The sequence below is a fragment of the Leptonychotes weddellii genome, chromosome 3 (genome assembly GCF_054177405.1).
Source record: "Leptonychotes weddellii isolate Sample4059 chromosome 3, ASM5417740v2, whole genome shotgun sequence".
In the NCBI taxonomy this organism is placed as follows: domain Eukaryota; kingdom Metazoa; phylum Chordata; class Mammalia; order Carnivora; family Phocidae; genus Leptonychotes; species Leptonychotes weddellii.
Window position 1 is genome coordinate 97,224,187 of NC_138371.1, and position 16,552 is coordinate 97,240,738.

Sequence of the window (16,552 nt, forward strand, 5' to 3'; positions counted from 1 at the left end):
CCACTCCCCTGCTCGTGTTCCCTCTCTCCCTGTCTCTCTGTCAAATAAATAAATAAAATCTTAAAAAAAAAAGAAAGAATTGAATGGAATTATACACACATACACACACTATATGTATATATATATATATATTTATATATATGTATGTATATATATACATATACACACACATACCTAATGCCATTATATATACATACACACTAATTTATACCATTACATTTAATTACATTGTTTTATAAATCAAAAATATATGTGTGATATATATATAGATTATATCTGTATCTATATATCTATATAGTTTGATATATATCTATATCTATATAGATAGATATATGTGTGATATATATATTATATGTATATATATAAATTTAAATTTTATGTTATCCTATTAGTGGAAGCTGTGACAGGTGACAGTTTAGTGATCAGACATTACAATAATTCATCCAAAGTCCTATGCACAATTTCTAACCAAATGCATGTGTGGGAGGCATTGAGCATAGAAAAGATGAACTAGGACCATTACCATTGGAGAAAACTGTTATCTGAAATGCAGGAAGATACAAGCACCATATTTGAAAGGGGCAAAGGTAGGTGGGAGAGTCAAGGTTCCACTGGCAATAATTGGCACTGAGTTGGGACAGGCTCAGAGTGAACTCAGACTGGGCTCAAGTAAGGATTATGTGGGAGGGGAAGAAGGGCAACTGCAGAAGGGGACTAGGAATGACTTCCAGGGCAATCACTCAAATGCCTGCTACAACTGCTTACGTATATGAGCCAGAAGATAGATAATTAGTTGGGCCAAAACAGAATTGATATTTCTCTTTATTTTTCTCATCCACCTGTATTTCTCTTTATTTATGTTTCTGACCAAATTGCAAATCTTTTGAAAGCAGAGCCATCAACCTTTCTATTTACTTCCTTATAATCCCTACAGAATATGTTTATGTGATTGATATCTAATTTGTATTATCAGTTATTGTTACAATAGTGTTATCTAGCCAGGTGCCAAAGTTCAGTGGCATACAGCATTCAATACTTATTCTCAGCTCACATGTCACATCAGATGTGACAACTGTGCTTCATGTGCCTCATTCTGAGGCCCAAGCTGGACAGGTTGTGACTCCCTGTGACATGTTCTCATGGTTGTGCCAGGGAAGATCCCCAGGGGAAAGTGGAAACATGCATAACTCTTAAGGTCTGGACTCTAAATGGACACACTGTCATTTCTGTACACATTCGACGAGCCAAAGTATGTAGCAAGAGCAAATCTAACAGCAAGGGGACAGTGATGTTACTACTCCCATGAAACCACTGTAACATATATTTACTGCTCAGTGTAGACATTTTTGAAGCTGTAAAATAAGTGAGCTCTGAAAGTCTTTCTGTTTCCACAGTTTACCAGAATTTAAGGCTATGAGCATACTACTTGTAAACTTAGAAATAAAATGAGGAAAAACAGTAAAAACAATGACAAGAGCTCAACGTGGTAACACTGTCTCTATATTTACAGAACTTCCCAGTGTCGTGCTTTGTTTGTTTGGAAGTATCTTTGGACCATTCATAGTAGTGGCAACAGCCAAATTCTCTTGGCTGTGCCTGTAGTTATCACTGGGAAGCTATTGTGCTTATTGTTTTCTCAATTATCAAGACCTTAATTTAAACAATTGCAAGATTAAGGAGGGATCTCCAATTTGAATTCCGTTCAACAACTCAGTGATTAAGCCATAAAAGTGGCAGCTAACCTGCATCATAATCTGTTTTAAATTCTGACATTAGGAAAATCATAATTTGAATTAAACATCTACAGGTTGGGTTTTTGCTTAGGTGTTCTATAAAACTTACTTTGATTTTTCTCTCCTTGAACTCTGTCTCTGTGTATATCATATAAATGTCTTGCTGGAGGAAACCTCTGCTTATGCACTCATTAGCAAAACTCGTAGTTTGACCTTCTTTAATGCTTAAAATTCAAATATAATACTTTATTGATGCTGTTTATAAAGAAATTAATATAGGCTTAAATTTCTGAGGTAAAAGTGAGGATAAGGATTGCTCCTCATCTGTATCCTCTTATATCTCTCTGTTTGTCTTTCAATCTCTCTGTTGCTATCTCTCTCACACACACACATTGCCTCTCCAAACTCAAATTCCCTTTATAAAGCATTCTATGATATGCAGTTCATTCCCATCTTCCTTTGACTCAATTGTGAGGATTATCTTCCAAGTTTATGTTGCATTACCTTCTTGAAGATAATTAGAGTAAAAGGAACTTAGGGTTTGTCAATCTAAATGGGATGTAAGGTACACACAGAAATTTCTACCTAAGCCCAAGGATAGAGAAAAGCTTTAGAGTCTTGGACTTCATCCCTGCCCTGATTAAGAAAGAAAGAGTCTTCTCATGTTGAAATGACCTGAGGGGAGTTTTGTGGTAAAGAGTTATTATAGACAAACCTAAGTCTACATACCCTGAGTGTTCCACTATGTCAAGTGAGTTACATGGTAGTCTGTACAACTTTCTATTTTAACTTATTTGTCAAATACCATAGCCAATTTAAAACTTGGGGAACAATTCAGGTTCTAAGAAATGGATGTAAAAAAAGAAGAGAAAAGAAAACTGAAACTCAGAAAGGCACAGAGCTTTTGAAAGAAAGTCCAGCTACAAGGCATAAACTGTGCCTCTTAGTTTGTGTGCTGTCTTTAGCAAAACCACGTATACTTGTGGCTGTCTTCTAGAAATTCCTTGTGGGGAAGTCCTGGGAAGGTTCTAGCAAGCAATGCTAACAGGAAATTCTGCTGTGGCATTATTAGTGTTTATGAATGTGTAATAGTTAGATATATTTATTAATGTGTTGTCTTTATTTTAGTGATTGTAAGAGATTCTCCATCACTTGCAGTTTTCTTAATTATCACTTAAATCCATCCGTATGTATTTTGTTGAAAGGCAAGTTTTTTTAACCATGAATTATTTCCCCACATGTCAGAGCACAGTGGCATAACATTGGGATTAAACCCATAGACTCTTGGGCAAGACTGCTTGATTTCAAGTCCTGACTCTGAACTTTCTAATTGTATGACCCCAAGAGAGTCATTTAAACCTTCTCTGCCTCATTCCCTTTACCTGTGAAGTGAAGGATAATAATACCTACTTCCTAGATACCAGTGATGATTAAATGGGTTTATGTATGTAGAGCACATCAAAATACTGCCTGTAACCTAGCACATGCTCAGTAATATGTCCTATTGTGATTTTTATAAGCCTCATGACAAATGATTGATCTTGGTTTGGTGATAATTCTATTTGGTATTAACAAAAGGTGAGTGATCATCTTCTGTGCTCACTTACTGACACACACTGAGGTCTTTCACTCTAAGCCATAAACTTTCTTAGGAGGGTTTTTTGTTCTCTCTCTCTCTCTCCACACACACACACACACACACACACAACAATAACAACATATATATATATATATATATATATATATATATATATATATATATGATGAATTTTCCCAGACCTTGTGGTGTACATGAGGTTACATAGCAATAATAATCCCAAATGCATAGAAATAATACAAATGAATGCAATCTCTTAGTGATTTTTTCTAAATCCTGCATACACCTCTCTGAGGCCTCTGTATCTACTGCTGAGTTCCTGGTGGTGCCATACTCCAGGGGGATTCAGTCTTCCCACATTCTTCTCCTAGGTTTTCTTGTAGAAGTCCCCTGTAGTGGGTGATGTGCATGAAAACACTGCTTCTTTGACAAGAGTCTGACCCTAAAACCCTGTAGCCTCTGGCCCCAGAAGCACAAAGCAGTGTATGGACCTTCCTTTCTGGAGTGCATAACCTCTGTCCCTATCAGTTTCGAGTTCTGATCCATTAAGTGACATTTAAGTGTGTGTTCAGCCCCAGGAGAGCCATTTGTCTTTTTTTTTTTTTTTGTCAGAGAGAGAGGGAGAGCACAAGCAGGGAGGGGGGCAGGCAGAGGAAGAAGCAGGCTTCCGGCTGAGCAGAGAGCCCAATGCCAGGACAATCCCAGGACTCTGGGATCATGATCTGAGCCGAACGCAGACGCTTAACCGACCGAGCCACCCAGGCATCCCACCATTTGTCTTATTCATACCTGCCCCATATCTTTTGAATAGCATTTCTGTGTTACTGAAAATTCACATTGTGAGTCCTGCCTCTGGAGCAAGTCAGAATTCACTTCCCCAGGCTCTTTTCCAGCTGGGATGCAGGCATGTCACCTGTGCTTCCCTAATCAGACCCCTGTGTACAGCTCTGACTGGAGGTGAGTGCTGGGAAGCAGGCTCTGCATGGAGCTTCTATTCTGAGGGTTAGAATCAGGTCCACAGAAACTTCTCTATGGGGGGATGGGGGGCCTATTGACCTGAAATCCTTAGAGAGGAGTGGTTGTGGTGCTGTCAGCGTAGCATCTTCAGCTGGGTCGGTCCCCAATATTTGACTTTCAAGGGCAGTGAGCCAGGCAGAGTTTCTGCCTCAGGCCGGTGAACAACCTGGTGAGTCCATTGCCAAAAGCCCATTTCTTCCCTAGTCATGGTTCTGTGGCAGCCGGATATCTTCTTAATAAATGCCCTTTGGCTTGGAACTATCAGAGTGAATTCTTAGCCTGTAGCCAAGAACTTGATCAATATATGTTCTATTTTGCCCATTTCCTGCTACTTTTTTTTTTTTTTCAGTTGAAACTTCCAATTAGAGTTTCCTCAAAATTTTGAAAATCATAGTTTGAAAACCTGGTGATAGATTTTAGGAGATTCCTTTATTTTACTTTGATCCTACATTCACTGATCCTTTACATTGAATGTTTCCTTTGTTTGCTGTGTTATCCTCCGGATGGCCAGTCACATGTCACTTGTTCCTCTTTGAAGTTCTGCTCAGAGTTTATTTTTTTTTAATCAGTTTCTATCCTGACCACTCTAAAATTGCAGCCCACCCTTTTTGCAGCCTACCTTACCTTGGTCTTTTGTATTGTTTCCATATCTCCTGTTCCTTTCTAAATACGAAATTATTATTGGGGTGCCTGAGTGCCTCAGTCAGTTATGCATCCAACTCTTGATTTCAGCTCAGGTCATGATCACAGGATCATGAGATCAAACCCCATGTCAGACTAAGCACTGGGCATGCAGCCTGCTTAAGATTCTCTCTCTCCTTCTCTCTCTGCTCCTCTCCATCTCCCTCCCTCTCTCTCTTTCAAATAAATAAATAAAAATATAGGAAATTATTTAATTATTATTATTGTTTGTTTCCTATAATTACAATGCAAGCTTTTGGGGCACGTTTTCTTTGCTTGGTTGGTTTAGTTTGTCTTAAACTGATTTATCCCAAGTACCTAGAATATTTCCTGGAATATTATAGATCTTCAGTAAGTATTTGTTGAATGAATGCATATTGAGATATGTCTATATATTTATAATTGTGCTTTGTTCCTGCACTTTTTTTAAACATCTGGTCAGAAGAAAATAAATCCAATTTCTCCAGTGATTGAAATGTGCAGCTCAGGTGTAGATTCCCTTCTTGACTATATCATTAGAGTCATGAATCAGGGCAAGTCCCATCCTTTTTGATCTTCAGTTTCCTTGTTTGTTATGTTCCAAAGGAAAACAAACACAAAGGTGGGACATCTGAGAGGAAAATTTAGCAAAGATTCTTCTGCTTTCAAATATCTGTGTGTGTGTGTGTGTGTGTATTTTTCCTTCCTTTCTTCTTACTCATTGACATGCATTCAGTTAACACAATTTAAAACCTTTATACTAATTTCCAGAAATGAGGAGGGGACCCCAAGCCTCAGTTCTATAAGACACTGATGGATTTGAAACAAAACAAAGCCTCTGGCTCCTGTGAAACTTCTAGGGGCTTAAGATACCAAGTGAGAATTGGTAAAACTCCTAGAAAGCAACATAGACAGCAGAACCTGTGCATAAATTGGTTGTTCAGAAATCATACCATTAGTAATGATGCTATTAATTGATTACAATCTTGGTTTAGCTCATAAACAAAAATAACCCATGATGACATTGAACATTACTATGTGATCTGGATTCAAGATTATTGGGGAGAGGCCTGAGCAGTGCCAGAAGGAGGGAGAGGTGGGGAGATTTCTTCCCCTTTTTTTGGATCGAAAGCCAACATTGGTAAACATATTCACATATACAATATTTTACCCTTGTGTTCCCTGGACCCACACACTGAAAAAATTGATCTAAGCTTACTCCACTCCCAAAAGTAGTGATCTGTGTCCTAAATAGACCCACCAGCTCTCTAGGCCACATGAGTGTGGCTTATCTAAGCTAGAATTTAGAAATAAAACAATTCATTGGGACTATTGTTCCATGGTTTATAAACTGTGTGAAACTAGGGAAAATGGATTTATACCATTGAGAATTAGTATTTAAAAAGAAGAGTCTGGTTAACAGACATTGCTAACCGGAATTCTAGCTTAAAAGATAATAAAGGGGCTTGGAACATTTTAGGCAGAATCAGTGTGTTATTTTGGGGTGAGTATGGTCCTTCAGGCTGTCCTCCCTCTAACTCAGTAACCCTAAGATACTTTTGCTTTTCACAGTATCTTCCTGATCTTTTCCTCATGACCTACTGATTCTTGGAAGCTCCAGATTATCATTTCTCTTACTACTTGCCTCAGTGACTTCCATAAGGATATTAGCACTGAGAGCAATGTGGAGAAAGTTGTTGCTATCTGTGCATACACAAATAATTTGTAAATTATGTGTTTGTAAATCAGGAGTTGTATGCACAATTAAATCTTGACTTGGCAAAATTCCAACCTAGTAACATCATCAGACAAGTATTATTCTACTTTAAAACGGTACATCATTATGGTACATGGTACATGGCCCCTAATAAGCATTTCTTTCATGTTTTAAATAATCACATGTTAAGTGCCTGTTGTATGCAAAACAAAAACAAAACAGCAATTTCCAAAGGGACCTGGACCTAACTCCATGCAGACTGATGATGTATAATGCCTCCAACTCTGCCTATAACCCGTTGCTTGGATACACTATCATCTTCTCAGTAATAACTTTAATCTACTGAAATATTCTCAATCATAAAAGAAAACTCCAACTGATTTTACTAAACTAAGCTTTGAACAACAACAACAAAAAAAAAAAAAAAAAAGGGAAGAAAGAAATTGACAAAGACTCCAAAGTAGTTTTCTGTCAACTACATAAATCAGAAATTGGAGTTTATATGCCAACTTCCTATGGGTTAAATACGACCTTCAGAAGGAATTATTTGGCCCATGTAGTACCGATCTTCAACAGGTTTCATTTTTTTCCCTTAAAATCTTTGAATTTGAAATACTTGTCCTCAGAGTCTATCAGAAACTGAGAACTAATGTCAGGGCAATCTTGGCCCTCATGCTGTTGTTTTCCTTTGATAGTTTTACAATGAAATTAATTTTTGTATCTGTATCTTAAAAATCTTTGGTCTGCAATCTGGCCCAATTTACTTAACTATGGTACCTGTCTGATTTTAGTTTGTGACCCTGCCTCTGAACATTGTGATTGATCCATGTCCTACTATGTGAATATTTTTCATGAAAGTGTTGTTTATGTCTGTATTTATATATGTCTATAGATATGGGTATAGATATAGATACATAGATACAGATGTGTATATGGATATATATAGGTAGAGAGAGATTTGTAAATATGTATATATAGATATAGTTATAGATATAGATAGATCCATATACAGAGAGAGAAAAAGAAAGGAAGGGCGAAAGAGAGGAAGAAAGAAAAGAAGAGAAGGAAATGAGAGAGGGAGGATATATACAGATATGTGTATGTATATATACATATTACATATATAGAGATATATGTGTATATATATATATGTAATACATGTAAATATATATTTATTCTTCAAAACATTTCCATGTAAGCTTTTGACACCCTCTGCAAACTATCTTGTCTTTCAGATGGAACACCATTTACCTGGTGGATTGGGCGGTCCAATGAAAGGCATCCTTACTGGGGAGGTGCCCCGCCTGGGGTTCAGCAGTGTGAATGTGGCCTGGATGAGAGTTGCCTGGACATTCAACACTTCTGCAATTGTGATGCTGACAAGGATGAATGGTAATGGTGATCCTGATCTTTCTGCAGTTGTAGGGGAAGCCCATTAATTGATGCATAAAATTTCCCCAAGAGAAAAAGACATGGATGAGAAATTCAGTTATGAACTAGGTCTCCCTAATGATTGTGATTGTTTTTAACTTTGAAAATTGCCAGTTCTAGTACTTTTAGGGATATCACTGAGGTTTATAACATAAAACACATTGTCACATCAAAGCCTCCTTATATCTGAACATTCCATTTTGTACAATAGAATGAAATGTAGTATTAAGCTTTGTGACTTAGTCGGTGTTTCTGTAATGTGTGGACTATAGGTTCTGGGAGAGAGTGTGGGAGATCGGGATGTGCAATTGTACAGACCATACCTTCATTCTCCCATTTTCCCACTGATATTTCAGTCACCAGGCTACCTTATCATGGAATAAAAATATAGCAAAGAAAATTTATATTTATTGAACATCTACTTAGTCTTCACAAAAAAAACTTATTAATTCCTTATAATTTTCCCACTTTTGCATCTTAAGATTGAGGAATATAATTTACAGAGAAGTTAAATAATTTTCCCAAAGTTATACACATGTATTAGGTGGCAGATCCAGAACTTGAACTCAGTTATGGCTGGGACCAGGGTCATTCTTGCTCTTCACAGTTGCTTTCGTAAGATAAAGCTTAGTTTTTAGTTCTCATATCCATAACATCTACTTTCCCTTTGTCCTCCAGGTGAACTGCCTGGTTTTCACTGTATTATGAAAATATGCACAGAACATTTCCAAACCTGCTTTTGTTTTCACTAAATTCAAGGCATTCTTCAGTTTTGGCTTTGTAATTTTGCTTGCTTCATGAAATTCTGCTCAATTATAATTCAAAATTCCTATGTCAAGCTGCTCTCAACCCACTTGAATTTTCTTTTAAGTACTTTTTCTTCACTGTTTAAATTGATAACAGCAGGGGATGTTTTGAATGAAATTTAAGGTAGAGTCAAACTCTCAGTTCAATGAGGAAAAGAGCAAACACTTGCCTCCACTGGGTTCTACTAGATGGACCACCTCTTCAGAATGTTGTAGGGCTGCTTGGGCTCCAAGACAAGTTACCTGGATGCCTTACCTGATTTTACATGGGTAAAATCAGACAAAGTTGACTGGAGGTAGTTTGGACTTCTCCATTATTTGGGCCCCCACTTTACCCTGCATTGCTTTCTCTCATAACATCATGGAGGAGTGCAATCAAATATAACTCATATTTTGGATGGGGACTGTGTCTCTTTTAATATTATATCCCTCAGGATCTATTCCTTGTAGAAACTCAGTGGTAGTTAGCTGAATAGATGAATTTAGAAGACCTTTAAGGAGGAGGGGTGACCACAAATTTGTTCCTATAAGCTTGAGAAATATGTATGGAGAAGTTAAATGGTTTTGATGCCAGGAAAATGTATTTAAAATGACCTGCAGCTTAGATTAGATTCACTTTTTTTGTGTGTGATTCATTAATTCCTCTTCTCTATGCTTTATAGATGTATAGACCTTAATGGAAACACCTTTATTTCATTATGTATAATCAGGGAAGTTGATATGGGACAATAGAATATAAAGGGAAGGGGAAGTGTTTCTCCTAATTACCTTCACTCCCTTTTGGCTGAATTCTTGATTTTTGCTCACTGTTTTATTTCCTGTGGTGTGGCCATTTCCATACTGAACACTGCCTCAGTGTCTTTTCTTCCTAGGGAATAACCAACCAGGGCTGGGCTTAATTTATTGAGCAGTTAGGGGCAGTGGGAGAGAATGACATCAAATTACTTAAAAGTGGAAAAGAGGTCACTATGTTGATGAGCTTCCACACTGTCTTCTCTGGGACTTTCCACTGACCATCTTTTACTCAGATTCCAGCCTCTTCCTCCATTGACCCACTCACTAGTTCACTAAGCTTTGAACCCTTAATATGTTGACTTAACTTCATCATCTAAGCTGTACTTAGAGGAGTGTTTCAAAATTTCCTTTCTGTCAACTCTGGCACATCATACGTTTATCAACATAGAGGTTATTGCATATTTTATAACCCTTTCTAGTTCCTTTACAGTCAGGGAAAAACTCCATTATCTGCCACTTTCTGTGGCAAGTGACCTCTATTAGGGGCAGCAACATTTAATTTTAGATATAAATTTTGTTCAACAACCCACATAACAAGGATCAAGAGAGATGATCTGAACTTCCTTTCATAAAGATGCCTACTTCACTGTGACTAAAATAACATGTTGATCATCTCAAGGCAAAATTCAGGTGAAATCAGGGAGTTCTTTCTGTCATTCTTACGAAGGATGGAAGAAGAGGCTGAGAAGGAGAATGAGAAGAGGCTGAGATTACTGATTTAACTCTTCTGGATTTCACTAATTTGTCTCAGGACATCACAGCCTGTTATACATGAATCTGGAAAATACTTTGTTATAGAAGCAACTGTACTTACTAGTCCATCTGATATTTACTCATGTATCACTTGTTTACTGTGTCCCTGGTCTTTGCCAGTCAAGCAGTCTGCTTGTGCAGAGAAAGTCAAGGGCATTATAGTCTCTGCCCTTGAGGAGCTCACAGAGCAGTGAGAAAGAAAAAGCTAGTTAGTTAGCAATAAATGTATTGTGTGATGAATTTGATAATAAAGATAAGTATAGATGTGCCCAAAGCTGTGGTGGATATGGGCTGGGATAAGTGACAGGTTTTGAAGGACCAGAAGAAGTTAGCTAAAGTTAGTGTAGTATAGGTAGGTGGAACCTCCATATGCTCAGACAGGGAAATGTGAAAAAATATAGAAATCACTACTTTCCCAAGACAATTTGGTGTGATTATTGCCCCATCTTCATGTGGGGAATTTGCAGGAGAGGAAGGCAGGAAAGATCAAATCCAGATCAAGAAGCTCCTTGTATGTGAACTAACAGTGAGATTCCTTTGTCTGTAACAAGATTGTGAACACAGAATATCCATTCCACCATGAAACCCGGCAGAGCCTTGTGGAAATGCATTTATTACTTATCTATTCAAGTCTATTATTTACTGTAGAAGGGAAAAGTACAAAAGCTTACACAATTGTGAAATAGTCATGTTTTTTTAACATTCTTCCAAGCACATTCATAGCTTCCATGTGGTCAAGCTGGCATTCCACACATTTTCATATTTTTGTTTCAGTCCAGCATGCCCCTATTAATATCACTGGTGTTTCTCTGTGCTCCTAAGAAACCTCAAATATATTTACTTTGTACAGTTCCCTCAAGTTTCTGCTCTTGGTAAAATTGATCAGAAAACTGATTTGGGCTGGTAGAACATCTAGCAGTTTGATATATTACAACTCCTAGGTAATATTGTTGCTGAAAAATGTTACCTAACATATACTGAAGTGTTCTTGGTATTTTATATAGTGCATCTCATAGCATCATCCTACCAGCTCTTGAGGTGGGTTTCATCATCTCTTTTCCCCAGAAAAGGAAACTGAGGCTCTGGCATGGTAAGTGGCTTAGTTAAGGTCACGTGACTAAGGGGGCAGAGTAGGATCCTGCTGACTCCAAGGATGCTCTTGGTGACTACATGAAAGGAGCGACCAAGTTGAGATTCTGAGTTATGACAGCGGGTGAGGATTCCAAAGAGACCTCTCCCAGGGTTTCTCCAATCACATCACAGCAGCCCATGGGTTTCTTTTTTCTGGATCAGGCTGCTCAGAGAGGCTTAGCCATCCTCTTGGCCTCTGGTAATTGACAATAATTTATTCTGTTTTAATCAAACTCGGTAACTGAATAAATTGCTGCTATATATTTCAATGAGACCAAGTAAATGAGGAAAATGATTACAGGGTGGGTGTGAGGGGAAGTGAGTCAGCTCAGAAGATGGAGGTGGATGGAGGGGAAAAAAGAATTTGATGAACACCCAAAGCGTGACTTTTTCTTAGAGTAAAGGGAAGCATCAGGTAGGCGTTAGAAATCAGGTATGCTACTGAGCTGACATCTCCAAGGGGTTCTGTCCCAGCCAAAGAACTAAACAGGAAGAAAAAGAAAAAAAAAATAAATGAGAAAACTTGAAATGAGTAACAGTTTTATAGTCAATGATTGCTTGCAAAGGAACTTGTCTTCAACTTAATGGTTCAATGTATAGAAATCCTGCCAATTGGGTGTTTTATGATCCCATTACTTCAGACTGATAGACTTCAGAGAATAGCAAATGACACGGGATAGCTCCAGGCTGGAGACAGCACAGGGGCAGTGGGGTTCTGTAGGATGGGAAACCGTCATCTAGGTAGATGGATCCAAAGGATGGTTCTGTCAGCAAGTTGGAGGAGGCAAGGAAATCTTTCAAAGTGTGCCTCATGGTGGTGGCCTGCGGTCCTAATTAAGACTTCTTTCAGCCAAACAACCAAGTAGAACTGAAACTAAGCTCTATTGCTTAACAGTAGGACATCTTTTAGAATTTAGTCATAAGAAAGTACAGATATTTTTATTTGATTTTCAGTAACTTTGTTCTTTGCCTCTTGTCCTTAATACACCCTTATATAAAGTAATATGGTAAAAAATAGGAAGAGAAAATGATGTAAGGTTTAAATTCTGGTCATCTGGTCATCCAAAAAAAGGGAACCTATTATTCTGTTTCTTAAAAAAAATACAAGATATTTTTAGGGTTTTATTTTTGGGGGGGGATATGGAATCCTGAAGCTTCAAACCACTCTTTAGCCATTGATTCCACTTGACTACCACAGAGAAATTATTTAATAAATGGTGTCAAACCCATGAATGAACAATTGAATGACTTTTATTGGACATACTTTTACTTTTCTTAGGTCAGGCCATGGTCATTCTTGGATTAACTTATCTTTATTTCATTGTTAGCTGTTATCCACCTTTAAAACCTCACAAGAGGGCGCCTGGGTGGCTCAGATGGTTAAGCGTCTGCCTTCGGCTCAGGTCATGATCCCAGGGTCCTGGGATCGAGTCCCGCATCGGGCTCTCTGCTCCTTGGGAGCCTGCTTCTCCCTCTGCCTCTCTCTCTCTCTGTCTCTCATGAATAAATAAATAAAATCTTTAAAAAAAAATAAAAAAATAAAATAAAATAAAACCTCACAAGAAACAATTACCCAAAGTTTAGCCTAAACTTTCCACTGCACATTCATTTTTCTTCTGGCTTTCAAGGAGTAGTTAGAAATGGCCACTCTAAAAAGAAAAAAAAAAAAAGAAATGGCCACTCTGCTCCAAAGTTATCTTTTTTTTTTTTTAAGGTTTATTTATTTATTTATTTATTTAGGGAGAGCACACAAGCAGGGGGAAGGGCAAAGGGAGAGAATCTCAAGCAGACTCCCCACTGAGCATGGCCCCCTATGAGATGCAGTGCTCAATTACATGACCCCGAGATCATGACCTGAGCTGAAATCAAGAGTCAGACACTTAACCGACTGAGACACCCACGTGACCCCCAAAGTTATCTTTTTATATATTTGCCTTCAACTTTTCTCTTTGGTAAATACATGTCTTATCCAGTCTCAGGACCTTGACCTTCACAAAGACCCTTCATGTCTTTCCCATGAGATTTAATGAGAGGGTTGCCTTTAGGGAGAAGATGCTGGATACATCCAAGGGGTTTAGGATTTCCTCACATAGGTTGTTCTTTGATTTCTCAGACCTTTCTTCAACCTTCCATCCCTGAGGTTCCCAGACTTTGTGCAGTGAGGGTGCTTCATCCTTGGTAGTGTCCTAAGATGGGGCAGGAATCCTGAATCCTGAGAGAAAGGAAAGGATAACCTCAGAACACACTAAGGCACTACCTCTTATTATTTATTATTTATTTATTTATTTATTTATTTATTTATTTATTATCTTTTCTGGTTGAATTTTATTATTTATGAAATTTTATTAATTATGAAACTGTTTATGAGCTATTCCACTGCCTATTGAGTTTTGGAAGTGTTTTTTTCCTATCAAGTATGAAAGCTTTATCTGGATTTTTCCTCTCACTGAATTTCTACATGCATCCAGCAATATAATTAAGGCCTGCATCTTGTGTTAGAGAGAAGTATGCATGGCACATGGCAGGTCCTTCATGCATTAACTGCTGAGAGAATAAATGAGATAATGAATACATAGGGTTTCCTTTCTCCAGATCCTCTCTCTTTGGCCAAATATGCCCTTCACTTGATAGTTATAGTCTGCTGTTTCATTCATTATATTTTTACTTAAAATGTATGTCCTGGGGCAACTTGATTTTGGCTTGTTTACACTAAGTATCCCATGAGTACATTCCCAATTGTTTTTAGACAGAATGTTTTGTGGTGTATCAGATTGGAGAGAATAGAAGTCATCATATACTCAAGAAAGGAAAGAACAATACAAAATTGGGGAAAAAGAACTTTTATCAGAGGTTGATAATTCAAAACCAATATATCATATAATTATTTAATAGAATTCTAAATGGAGTAAAATAGTTGGAAATACTCTAGACGGAGTAAAAAAGTCTACATGGAGTAAAAAGTTTTACCAAAGACAACATTTAGGATTGTTTTTTTGTTTGTTTATTTGTTTCAATTCAGTGATGCCACCATCTAGAAAACAAAACAAAGCTATAAAATACTCCTTTTAATGTTTCTAAGAAACAAAGATGTAGACTGAGACTTCTATCGCATTAGTTCTCTGTCAAGTTTTACAAATATACTACGTCTAAATTGTCTGTGGTGTCACGTTACTTAGGTAATTGCAAAATTCTGAGTATCAGAAATAGAACTCGAAGTCAATATCGAGATTAAGAGTTTGCTAGTGATGTTGAACATTTTTTCATGTGTCTGTTAGCCATTTGTATGTCTTCTTTGGAGAAGTGTCTGTCCATGTCTCCTGCCCATTTCTTGACTGGATTATTTGTTTTTTGAGTGTTGAGTTTGATGAGTTTTTTATAGATTTTGGATACTAGCCCTTTATCTGTAATGTCATTTGCAAATGTCTTCTCCCAATCCGTGTGTTGCCTCTTAGTTTTGTTGCCTGTTTCCTTTGCTGTGCGGAAGTTTTTTATCTTGATGAAATCCCAAAAGTTCATTTTTGCTTTTGTTTCCCTTGCCTTTAGAGACTCATATGTGGAACATAAGGAATAGTGCAGACGACCACAGGGGAAGGGAGGGAAAACTGAATGGAAAGAAATCAGAGAGGGAGACAAACCATGAGAAACTCTGGACTCTGGTAACAAACTAAGGGTTACGGAAAGTAGGGGGGTAGGGGGATGGGGTAGCCAGGTGATGGGTATTAAGGAGGGCACGTGTTGTGACGAGCACTGGGTATTATACACAACTAATGAATTGTTGAACAATTACATCAAAAACTAATGATGTACTATATGTTGGCTAATTGAACATAATAATAAAAAAAAGACTAAGAATTTGCATTTACATAGTACATTTTATATAACATTTTGATTTGTACTATTATTGTATGACAACATATTATAGTTATACTTAAAAATGCAATGAGTCTTTGGCTTCTATTTTAATTTGCCTACTTATCACTAAGTGTATGGCATTACTCACCTAAAGTAGTTCTTACTCAGATCCAAATTACATGAGCTGCTTACCTCTTTTATCTACTTGTAAGTTTGCTCACATTTGTCAGTTCTGATACCAAATTTAGGTTTCTATATTTAACAAAGCATAAGAGGAATATTTCTTTTGCTTTTTTTTTAACTTTAGGAGTTCATTTTCATAAAATAAATAAACTCTATTATATCCTTACTATAAAAATTAAAATATTTCAGAAATATTTAAATAAAAAAGTAGAATCTCTTTCCCCACCACCACTTGGAATCCTTACTTGTACCTCATATGTAAAATATGACACCTAGAGATAATAGTTGGGCATGTAGGGCATTTCCACACACAAATATCATCCTATGCATATGCCACATTTACTAAATGTGAGATCATATTAAACATATTATTCTGCAACTTACTTTTTTCACATAAAATATGTCTTGGAGAGCTTTTATGTGGCGTTGTTAAATAAGCATGAAAATGAGTGCATCCTGTCCATTTTAATGGCTGCAAAGTATCCACAGTATGGATGTATCATAACTTATTTTACCATTCCTTTATGATAAACATTTTCCTTGTAAATGATTTTTCACTCTTAGAAAAAAAGCTGCAATGAACATTTTTGAGTCTTGATTTATACCTTTTTCCACTTTGGAAATTATTATTTCTATTGCATAGATCTCCAGCTTACAATTGTTAAATTATCCATTTTTCTGTTTTGATAGATGTGGCCAAATTGCCGAAGGGACTTAGGGTATTACATAGACCACAAAGGGATCAGTTCAGAACTGAATGCCCTAACTCTGTGGGGTAAATGATCCTCTCTACCTGAGGAGGAATGTGCAGAACTCACTAGAGTCAAAACAGGACCACATAGAAAGACATCAGTTATAACCTCTTTTTCTTTTTTTT

General features: G+C 37.1%; 1 protein-coding gene across 2 annotated transcripts in view; it reads left to right on the top strand.

Moving 5' to 3' along the window:
• The window catches only part of CNTNAP5 (contactin associated protein family member 5), a 741,254-nt gene that overhangs the window by 596,512 nt on the left and 128,190 nt on the right, over nt 1–16,552 (top strand). For both annotated transcript variants that reach the window (XM_081814618.1, XM_081814619.1), the window contains exon 14: nt 7,960–8,116. In XM_081814618.1, the coding sequence (XP_081670744.1) occupies nt 7,960–8,116 (157 nt within the window). The remainder of the gene's footprint in view (nt 1–7,959; nt 8,117–16,552) is intronic.